Consider the following 12362-nt stretch of genomic DNA (forward strand, 5'->3'; position numbering starts at 1 on the left):
AATAAAAATTAAAGAATTAAAGTTGAACTAAAGGCACACTGAACTTAAAGGTATGAACCTTATTAAAATAAAAGTAAGCGGTAAACACACGCGTGACTGCTGGTTTGGACAATAATAATACATATCTCGATCTTGCGAAGTTACCTTCGAGATAAGATTGACTAAAATTATACACAGAACAAGCTAGTAGCTTGACAAATTTGGTTTCTTGTCCCAGAAACCTATTGATCTTTTTTTTTGTTGTTGTTGTTGTTGTGTTAGCAAGCAAGCATAAGGCATTAACAGGGTTTTATGTGGATGTATCTTAATCTTGTTAACATATCAGAAAACAGAAATATGAATTAATTTGGATTATCCGTTTTAGTTACCAAGTCTCTAAAAATAACCAGCACTTCACTGTAGTACATCTTTAAACACTGTGATAGTCTCGGTACTAAGTAACTAACATTATTACTATTAGAAACCATAAATATCAGAAATCATTGTTGAATGGTGAGACTTAGGATAATTCTAAATTAGCCTGAGTAAGTGACTAACTTAGATGACCTTTCTTAGCCGATGGGGCTCTATTGAACCCCCTTAGCTGTAAGTCTACAAAATTAATCAGTATACTTAAACATGGAAGTTGGATTGAAAAAAAACTGAGCTTAATTAATTAGAAAGTTTTAAAATAAAAGTAAGCTGGAAAACACACTTGCCTGCAAGCTTGGACGATAGCATTGTATACCTTAATCTTGCTGATTGGAGTTCAGAACAAAACTATTGTTCTCTTGTTTGTCTGATTCAGTTTCGCAGGCGTTAACTTGAACACTACCTTACTTCAACCATTTTTGTCAATTATAGATATCAAAAGTAACCACTGCCTCGCACAAATACCCTAGGGATATTAATACTGCTTAATTGCACCTATAATAAGAGATTCAGCTCTAAGAACGAATTCAAGATGTGCTTTTGTAAGTCAAACTTTTCACCCATGCATTTAGGATTAGCTCAAAGATGGCACACAATTAAACCAATGACCTTCGAGGAAGTAGTAATAAAATCAAACCTACTGAACACGGATACCACCATCGTCATTTTTCGATTTCAGACATAAAAGCAATATTCTGCAATATATCTCCAATGCTTTAATCCCAAGATAACTAACTACAAACATGGAACAATCAGCCATGAAGAAAATTCATCTTTAAGCCACAAACATCAGCAAACAAATCAAAACACTTCCAATAATACCTTTTTCAGAAATCTCATCCACATCCCCAACTCAAATGAAGAGAAACAAACCTGATAAAGGAACAGATTCCCAAACAAATACTCCAACTTACTGATATACAGAAAAAGCATAAGCATCAAAGAAGGCTGTCCTCGAGCCTAATGATGATGACAACCGCACAAAGATGGGGATGATACTACAGAATTCTTCTCCTCTTACCTTCTGAATGGCAGTCCTCAACATAACATACATCATCAACTTAGAACGTTCCAGAGAGAAGTGGACATAATAACCTAGATATTACTAGAAGCAAAATTCTATATATAAAATCAAAACGTTCCTTGCAATCTACAAAACCCACAGAAGAAGGGTCTCATTCAATTCCCAATAAATAAGACAAATAACTCGGCAACCTACAAAATGCGGTAATGATGAATAGAAAAGCTCTAAACTGTATCTGAGCTACTCTACCTAAATACTGATCCAAACATACTACAAGTGGAGTTTTATGGAGTGACAACAATTTTTCAAAGATTTCAGGTTATTAAAGGTAGCTTTTATGGTTAGTAAACTGTGTACACCATTGACCCTTCAATTCACAACTGTTCTTGAAAAACAACACCAAAATCTATATCTTACACGTGTAACGAAATGGTATCGTGATATGACAGTATTAGAAATGACGATTTTAATTAAAAGGTATTGCAATGCTAGAGAATTAGCAGTGAAGATTCTAATTGAAGGATATTGTCATGTGACAGTATTAGAAGTGAAGTAGGCGCATTGCTGTGATGTTATAGATTGGTTTAAAAAGTTTATCGATCATGCTTTATGCATTTATGCGATCTTCATACTAAAGACAAAAATTTGTAAAAAAATCTCAAGTGTGTGTAAAGCTTTACTGCAAAAACTGGTTTGATGATTACACCCTGAATTTCTGGAGCGATCATGTGGAAATATCTTAATACGGCCCGGAAATTTGGAATGTAGCATGACAATATAAAAATTATTTCACAGATCACACAGACTTTTATCGTATACAGCAAGATAATGATCCAATTAGACAAAATAAATTAGAATATTTTGGAGCCTGCTACCACCACCACTCACGTGAATATGCTCGTTGCAGTGTTTACGATTGTTAAACCTCGCTAACACTAGTTAAGCTCTGGATCTGTTAACATAAAAAGTTTTTTACTTTGGCATAGGCTTAAACAAAGTATTCTACAGATTACACAGGCCTGCGATGGTTTTATTGTCTTGAAATTTTTACATGTACTACGATAATTCCTGTACGCTGAATCCGAAAATGATATCTGTTTTACTCCATCACGTATAGATTTTTCAAATAACGTCATAACGCTGTAAATAAAAGAAAGACCACAACACGTAGTTTTGACACTAAAAGACGTAGATTTCACAAAAAGATCAGGATAAATGAGGATGCATATTCGTTTGCCATCAATGTTCTTCTCTTTTCTTCAGTTTGTCTGTATTTTTGTTAACAAACATAATAATAAAAAATGGTAAATGAAATAATAATTTGATCTAAGTAAGAGTTTTTTCTTTTTCTTCCCGATTTGTAAAAAAATCCTTACGTGATAGAAACAAAATGAATATTATTTTCGAAACCTACGTAGCTGAGTTATAACTTTTATGAGGCAGGCCTGTTTTAAATTCCTTTTAAATTCGCAGGCCTGTGTTATTTAGGATATCGCGAAATCTAATTAAGAAGCGATTGTCAGATTGCACACATACTATAAATACATGTACATCAATTATCATCTAAGATCTAAGTCCATAATCTCCATAAGGCCGGCAAAATGGTATTACTGGGAAATTGTCGAGAGAATAAAGTGATTTTTACAAAAATTATTTTAAGTTTTGTTTTATTGATCTATATAAATAAATGTCAAAATGTGTGTGTATCTGTTCCTTATACGTTTCCGATCAATCAGCACCAAACTTGACACAGTAATACAGTATGATATGAGGAAGGTCATGGGGATGGGGGTGGATCCCCCACATAATTTCTTATCTAATTTCGGAAAAGTACCACTGTTGCCTATCCCTCAGCATTGGAATGAACTATATAACCACCGTTGTTCGAATTCTTGAAAATAATATGTCTTTCTTTTCAGTATTGGTACCTTTATGTATTTTTAGTACGTTTTTAACGTTTATTATTTTAAGAAGATAAAAAGAGAGACAATTTCCTATCCTTTGTTACAAACGAGTTTTTATTTCACCCGTCCAACAGACGGGTACTCCAGGTAGTAATACACAAAAGGCATATTAAGGCCTAACCTTTATAAGGCCAGAAAGAAGTATTCGAGTGAAGAATAAGAGGCGTGTTAGGCCTACTTTTCACAAATTCAGCGAATTTTTTTTCCATTGCACAGAGAGAGAGAGAAAGAGAGTAAGTTCTCACACACATTATCTTATCAATCAGAAATAGATTCACCGAGTTTATTCAATTCATTGTTACACTAGAACTCGACAGAGTTGAACTTCCCAGTTCTAATATCAATGGCTCAAGTCAGGTTTCCATACGTCTTTTACTTCGTATTAAATAACATTTGGAGTTTTGTTTTTTCATAATAATTTCTATTTTGAATATGAATTCCTTTAAAATTCTATGCCATTATACTTGCAAAGCTGGTACGCGAATACGCATGTGCGCCCTTCCCCCATCATTGAGTTAAAAAAAAGGAACAGCATAATGGTATTGTATTTAATATTTAATTTATTGCAAAATCCTTTAGGCCAGTGTTTTAGCATTCCACCTCTAAAATCAATTTGCTGCGTTACCAGTATACACTGGCTGAAATTAACACCTGATTCTACTCTTACTAACTATTTACCTGGTTTTCCTCCCTCGCTGGTGGTTTTCTCAATACTATCATCAGAGGGCAGTAGAGGAAACATACGACAGAAATAACACACATTAACCTAAAAAAAAAGTGTAGAGGACATATTATCGGTGGTTTAGGTATGCGCACTCAAACCAGGCAATAATTATATAAACAATATTATTCGTATTTTTTTTTCATAAGGCACTAGTCATGTAGATGCGACTTTTAATTATAACATATAGAAACATAACTGCATTTTACATTTTACCTGTGTTGTCATAATAAACCACACGAATTATTGCACCTACACAATATAACTTTGGTTTTTTTAACTAAGTAAGAATGTGTAAATATACAAGCATTTCATTTTGGATATTATAAAATGCTGTTTGTTTTTTAGCACATAGCTACATAAAGAGTTATCTGTGCTCTGTTGTTAGTCCGCAAACTTACCGAGCACCTACTGGGGGACATACAAAATTAAAATAAGCGTTTTTAATATATGTTTGTTTTTTGTTTAGTTTTTCTGATGGAATCCTTATGTCTTGGTTATACAAATCATACGTACTTCTTATGGAGTCTATATGGAAAGTTAAGAATAAAAAAAAAAGTATGTGAGTACTAAATTATGGAATTGTGATAATCCATATGGATTGTTCGTTTGTACTTTATCACAAAGCAACATAATATGCTATCTGTGCTCTGCCCACCACGGGTATCGAAACCCAGTTTCTAGCATTGTAAGTCCGCAGACATAACACTGTGCCACTGGGGGGCCCCATATGGATTCAAACTCTCATAAAGGATAAAAAAATCACCTTTACTGCATTTCCATAAACATAGTTTATTTGTTGTTAATACCAGTAGTGCACGCGGCAGGTATCGAAACCCGATTTTAAGCGTCATAAGACTCGTTCTTACCTCTGACCAATGGAGTCTAAGTAAGTATGACATAAAGGGTAGCTGCCACTTCAAAATCATTTTACAAAAGTGACTTGGTTAAGTTGTGAGGAGATAAAAGTATTAAAAATAAATAACAATTTTAAACTAATACACGAAACATGCTCACTAAATGGAATTAGTCAATTACAATGTATATCGTATTGTTTTAAACTAAAAACATTTTTAAAAAGTTCGAAATTTAAAGAATTATTTCAATTTTAACAAGAATATCAGTCAGTGGCTGACTTATTAGGATAGATTAAATAGTTTTGAGTATCTAGATAATTTTATACCTATTATTTTGGTGATCTCCCAGTTTTGGTAAGATTTTACTTTCAGAAAAACAGGAAAAAAAAATGATGAAAATAACTGTTATCACAAAATGTGCAAGAAATGTCCTCAAAAAGAGAAGCAAACAATAAACAATTAATATTCATTAATGCATGAAATATGATAATTTTTAAATATCAAAAGATTCTAGTTTGTTTTTTGTTACAGGAGTAGTTATGGAATATTACAAATTTCATGTGGAATCACACGAAGAACATACTAAATATGGCTAAATTAGGTATGGAATGATGACAAGCTATGTATGGAATGTTAAAATTTTATATATGGAATGACGTAAAATATGGAATAAGCTTAACAGTTCATATAAAGTCTTGAAAGTATTTATAGACTAATTTGCATATTTTCCCCATTTTGTACACTTGTATTCCATATGTATTCTACACCCTTTCCGTACAGATTAAATTTAGTCCTTATGTGTATTTAAACAGACTGGTTTAAATGTGTCCATATGGATGATTTTAAGTAGCACGTATGGATATGGATTCCATAAAAAGTATCTACAAATATGTTTAAAAAAAATGTTCATCTATTATTAGACTTATTGCTAACAGAAAACCTATATCTGGTTACACAGTTTCAGCTTTTGGTATGCGAAATGTATCTATAAAGTCTTCTCTCATCTCTGTTGCTAGCTTACAAATGATTCATAAATGCAACTATAGTTGGATTTCGGAAAACATTTTATAAATTTTTCTTTTGTGTTTTTATTTCAAACTTTAAAACAACACACAAAAAAAATCTATGTTAAAAGGATCTTTCGAAGCAGTATTAGAAAATATATTCAATATTTACCCTCTAAATCCTATAGCTTGCATTACTCCACCACCAAAAGCAGGACCTGGTAAAAAAAATATATATATATAACCTGGTGAAACTTGGTCGCAAAGTTTAAAAATAGCTAATGACAAACCTACGCAACACAAGTGAAGATAAGGAGTGTCTAAATTAAGCCTAAATATTTTACGGCACGTAACAATCTCCTGTATGAGTAATAGGTGTGAAATTACATGTACCCATATGACTGATATTAAGTTTAATCACATCAGCCTTTGCTAATCGGATATGAAAGAATAATATTAACATGCGAAGTTTCATGTTTTGTAATCCGTTATTAGGAATTTGTTTCTTTTTTGATAACAAAGCTGCACAATGGGATATCTGTGCTGTGTTCACTGCATAGATCAAACTCCGAAGGTTTAGCGTTATAGGCCCTCGAACTTACTGCTGTAACCATTGTGAAGAAGATGTAAGCCTACATTTACGATAATTTGAAACTAGTTTTTATAGTTATTACTGTATGGTTTTTCACTCGTTATTAGAAATAACAAGTCCCCCGCTGATACAGCAGTAACTCTCCGGATTTACAACACTAAAATCAGTGGTTCGATTACCCTCGGTGGACACAGCAGATAGCCCGATGCGGCTTTGCTATAAGAAAAAACACACAGACGTAACAAAAGGTAATTCAGGATTTATTGCTTAAGATTTCTCAGCTATGAATTGTAGTACATTTGAAACTTCACTAACATAAAACCGCTATTTATATATATATAAAGTTTATCATATTAAGAGTTAATCGCACCTTATAAGAAGGATGCTCCATATTCCGTGATACCCTAAGGACTTCCTCCATCGTCGGTATTACACAGTTCAATAGCTATAATTGCGTACTATTTCTCGACGCCGGAATTTCCATTGTTACAAGCTATTGTAAAGGTTCATCTTAGACCACTCACCCAGAAGAACCTTCCAAGACCATTAACTGTCTGGTTTCCAATACCACGTTTAATACAAAAGCCAACTGGAGCGGCACCGAAATATTTGACAAAAATATGAACGAATGAGATTCCAAATAATAAAAATGTTTTCTCTTGAAAACAATTATTCATTTTCATGTGTGAAACTTTTAGATAGTAAAAATATTGTTGTTTATTATACATTTAATAATACCAGGAGATACGCCCGGCTTTATCACAATGACTTTTTTTTAGGGGGGAGGCTGAAGATCTCTTGCGTAACCATGGTCATCACTTTGTTGCGCGAGTTCTTAGCTTTTCATAGAAATCAACGAAGGGTCTCTTCTTCATTTAATAACGTATACATATCGTCGAAAAGACCTGTAATACATTCGTCCAGACATAAGTTTACCCGTGATAGCAGTGCATTTTCAAATAATTAGGAATCTCCCGAGAATCAAATACATAAACGTGTCGTCAGTGGTGCACGGATCGCATCTGAGTCTTAACGCTATACTACACGACTGTTATTGTAAAGTGTGATTAACCCTCTGCATACACAACTTTAGGAAGCGTATTATCTCTAAGTCTGTAAAGGATGTTCTTCGCAGAAATGATCTTACCTAAAGCGTAGCCCACACAAAAGGCGACATCTCCAATGGCATAAACGCTGCCGTAAACCGACGTGTGTCGAATGTCTACCAAGTAACCTAACATGGGCATCATGGACGAGTCTACCATGCCTAGATGATACATGTGGATGTGTGTGAATAAAGTATTAAAAAAACCATTAAATATACAAATAAAATATAACAAGAGCGTTAAGTAATATAAACTTCTGATCAAAGCAAGCTACTTTCATAAAAAAGAAATCAATTATATACCTATGATAAAGAGCATAGATATTAAATATAACGTGGAAATTACATTATTTATAATGATTACAATGCATTGTTTTATCAGTTGGGTACCCTCGTTGTTAATGACATTTTCGGCCGTAAACCCAACAATATCTCACAAGGTTCGACCAACCCTGGAGACTTAGGTTTGTCCTAAATTCATATTAGCGCATATGCTTTATAAAACATTCAAGTATAAAACTTTGTTTGAAAACATTAAACTAAAGCAAAAACGTTAAAATATTGAGGCATAATAATAACAATTTTAGAAATTTATTAGAATATTAACATATGCAAATATATCGTTATAAACACGTTAAAATGTGTAGTTATCTGGTTAGAATAGTTAAAATATGACAATACTGTTAGAAATACGACAGTATTCAAAATTGTCATTTCTATTATGATTATGTACAATTATATAAAACAAACTGTTGAAAAAATATTCCAGTTGGCGGTACAATGGTACAGGACTTAAAAAGTGCATCTTACCAATAGCGAACCCAATCCCTGCATTAGGGCCTATTAGGTGAAAAAAATTTTTCGAGTATGGAATCTAAATAAATCATAAAGTTTCAATAAGAAAAAATATTATATAACAATGAGGATACTTAAGTAAAGGTGTAACAATAAGATAAGTAAACATATAGCAATATTAAAATATACACGTAACAATTAGAAAGTTACGTACAACAATAAGAAAAGTTATGTAACAATAAGAAGATAAATATATAACAGTAAGAGCGATAAGTATGAAAGAGCAACATGTAATAATGCAAAACAAACCATTTATGTAATAATAAGAAAAGCATTAATACATAACTCTAAAAGGCCAGTTCTTACATTATGTAAAGTTACACCGATCAGCAGGAGTTCAAACATGTAATAGCCAAAAACACACGCAAATCAAGGTAACAACTTCTACATTGTATTTTTATTTGTTACTTTAGGGTAAAAATAAAGCAAAAACTATAACGCAAATAAGTGCATATATATAAGACCAGGCCAGTGTGAAAAGTGGAAAGTACACTACTTATTATATCTAACCTCTATTCAGGAGCGCCATGTCAGATTTAAATAGGGGGCAATCTTTATTGGTGGTTCAGGGGCTGGTTGGACGCTCATGGGTTTTAAAAGTTAACCAAGAAAAACTTTGGAAGCATTTGATTTGATTATTTCTCATATTATTGGACAAACATTCAAATAGCGTAAACTACGCTTTTTATACACGTGTGTCCCTAAAATTAACAACTGGTACGAAACACAGAGGAAAGGAGCAATTGCTCCCTAAATGGTGTCCCTGCTTCTATTCGCAACCTCATACCCTACTACTGGAAATTGGAGAAAACAGGCAAATAACATATTTGTGCTGTTAAAAAATAGATAATGATGCTTCTTATCACAATACCCCATATTTATCCAACGAACATAAATAGTGTGGTATTTCGAGAAGTTATTAAACTAACAACGTAGATGGCATAAACATCCATCAGGTCCATCAGGTTGATTTGGCATCAACATCAGATGATTAACACACAGTTCAACTTGATATGACGTCGTGTATTTATATGATACTTATTTATGATAAACTCGAAATATATATGCAGATACTGACTCTTAGTAATTAAAAAAAAAAGTTCTGGTCAAAACAATAATCAAAAGATCTTAAAAATTTATCGCTTAAGAAAGACTCACATTCCAGTTCCCTAGATGGAAAACAAACAATATGCAGTTACAAAAAAAAGAGCCGAATAAAATATTTTACAATAAAAGGGAATCATATTATTGTAAGCTATATCTTTAATGTTTTAATTTAGATGTTGACTAAAGGACGCATGATATTAAAATCAAATAAGTTCATAAAAATAATCCTAGAACACCTAGAAAGTTTGTAATGACATCATGAGCCGCTGACCTTAACTGTCTATTAAAGGCCTTTGACCTTTTGGCTTAGTAGGTATTTAGGTTAGTAATATATTTCATACCCAGAAGGGGAATGAAATATAACCAGGGGCGGTCAGAAATATTTGTCTATTGAAGGAAAGGCCCCAAGACGCATTTAAACCCGGAAACATCACAGTACACATTACAGGTAACAAACCGAACCCCAAATCTTTTGTTATAAAAGATATACACACCAGTATTACAAACGAAGACATAGAAACCGAACTCACACATAAACACATACTATTCACTAAAGTTGAACGGATTTTCTCGAACAAAACACAGAAACTCACAAACCTTATCAAAATACACGTACACGAAACACAAGATATACAGAGTGTAATATTTAATGGTATTATTCTCTGGTACAGAAGATACATGGTAGAACCCACTAAAATACCAGCGGTAGTAGTAACCCAGTGTAACTGCCAACACTATGGACATGTGGCAGCCGCATGCAAAGCTCTCCCACGCTGTGTAGGGCGTGGGGGAGAACACAGAAACAATGAATGCTCACGAAATAACCCACAACCATACTGCTGTAACTACCAACAGCAACACACGGCAAACTATAAAGGATGCCTGAAATACAGAAATATTAAAGCACGAATAATTAACATTCAAAATAACACAAACACACAAGGACAAAATCATGAAGCAAACCGTACACAAATAAAAACACCATTGCTACCAACACCAGAACGTCAAGAGAATACAAACAAACAATCTACCACACAAAAATTTGCACGGGCAGTAAAAACCCACACCCAACCTGAAGATACCACAAATCAAAAAAAGAACACTAAACCCATTAATGCTCAAACACAACAAAAGGAAATAACAGTGGCAGTCACAAACATATTTTACGAATTTCTGGCAAAATACAATAACCCCCAAAACCAAGAGGAGTGCATCACACTAATCATGAAAATAGCGCTAGAACAACTACTGCCAATATGACCACACATAGCACAATTACTCTTACTACCACAAACATTACAGAACACAAATACCAAGCAAACATAAGACCACACATAGCACAGTTACTCTTACTACCACAAACATTACAGAACACAAATATCAAGCAAACATAAGACCACACATAACACAATTACTCTTACTACCACAAACATTACAGAACACAAATACCAAGTAAACATAAGACCACACATAGCACAATTACTCTTACTACCACAAACATTACAGAACACAAATACCAAGCAAACATAAGACCACGCACATATACAACTTGACAACATAAAACGGACATAGCCCTGAAAAGGAAAGTTATAATAGAATTCAACAAATCAAACCAGCCAACCAAAACCCAAGAAGATAATATAATATAACAACAGTACAGGAGGGAGGAAGATTTCTACTAGAACCTGACTCTCCCAGGTCACAAAAGACTTAAATCCCGATCCAGAGAGAAAAAGTGATTGAGTAGTTAGTGTGTAAGTGATCGTGTATGAGTTTTATCAAGTATATAACTTCTGTATTATCTAGTCAGTAAGTTAGTTAACACTTGTTATTAGTCGAGGAAATTATTAGTTTATTAGTTTTGCACTAGTTTCAGAGTTTAAGTTGAAAAGTCTGGTTGTGAGCTCAGTTAAGCCTAAAACCAAATAACTTAAAAGAACTCGGCCAACGATGACATATTCTAAATTATAATTTAAAAATGGTTCTTTTCAGGAGCATCCACATCCATTTCTTATAGTTACACAGAAGTATATAAATCACGTTTGCTTGAAAGATTATGCTCTTGTTAACTAAGGGAGGAAGTAGGGGTCCCAGAACTATAGAGTTGGTTTTATAGTTTATAACATCATATATAATATAATGATACTAAAATTACAACACTATGTAACTGTAAAAAAGAGAGAGAGAGTGAAAGCTGGGTGATATTTTTTTTTATAGAAATCGAGGGTGGGTGATGATATCTGTTGGATATACAAGACTGTTTAGTTTAAGTTATTATTTAGTTTATTTAGTGATTTAATAATGGCTGGAGACGGCTTGAATGGGTAATGAAAAAAAACTTTAATATAAGTTTAACATAACAGCAAATGTACAACGTTTCGACAAGGTTTTGTCATCATCAGGTACAAGTAATTTACACAGACACGGATATATATATACAGTATTGAACAAAGAGGTCACATGACCGGATACAGTTGCAAAACTTAGAAGAGGTATCTTGGCACCCCGGGGGTGTTGGTTTAGAGTAGGATTGTTTTGTTCAATTAAGATGGATTTCTTGATTTTTCGTTTGTTTATGTTGGGTTCTTTGTTTAAAAAGGCTATGTTTTTAATAGCTATACTATGGTTTTTTGAGTTGCAATGGCGAAAAACATGGGACGGTTTTTTTATTGTGTTCTGTCAGTCTGGTTTCCAATTTTCTTCCTGTTTCTCCGATATATAA

At 33.3% G+C, this 12362-nt stretch overlaps 1 protein-coding gene across 1 annotated transcript in view; it reads right to left on the minus strand.

Annotated features, from left to right (window-relative positions):
- LOC106459762 (synaptic vesicular amine transporter-like) overlaps positions 1-12362 on the minus strand; it is a 40708-nt gene that overhangs the window by 3931 nt on the left and 24415 nt on the right. The window contains exons 9-12 of the mRNA XM_013919416.2: positions 8489-8552; positions 7721-7840; positions 6154-6199; positions 4078-4165 (exon numbers count right to left, since the gene is read on the minus strand). Coding sequence (XP_013774870.2) covers positions 4078-4165; positions 6154-6199; positions 7721-7840; positions 8489-8552 — 318 coding nt within the window. The remainder of the gene's footprint in view (positions 1-4077; positions 4166-6153; positions 6200-7720; positions 7841-8488; positions 8553-12362) is intronic.

The sequence above is a fragment of the Limulus polyphemus genome, unplaced genomic scaffold, assembly GCF_000517525.1.
Source record: "Limulus polyphemus unplaced genomic scaffold, Limulus_polyphemus-2.1.2 Scaffold657, whole genome shotgun sequence".
NCBI classification, from domain to species: Eukaryota; Metazoa; Arthropoda; class Merostomata; order Xiphosura; family Limulidae; genus Limulus; species Limulus polyphemus.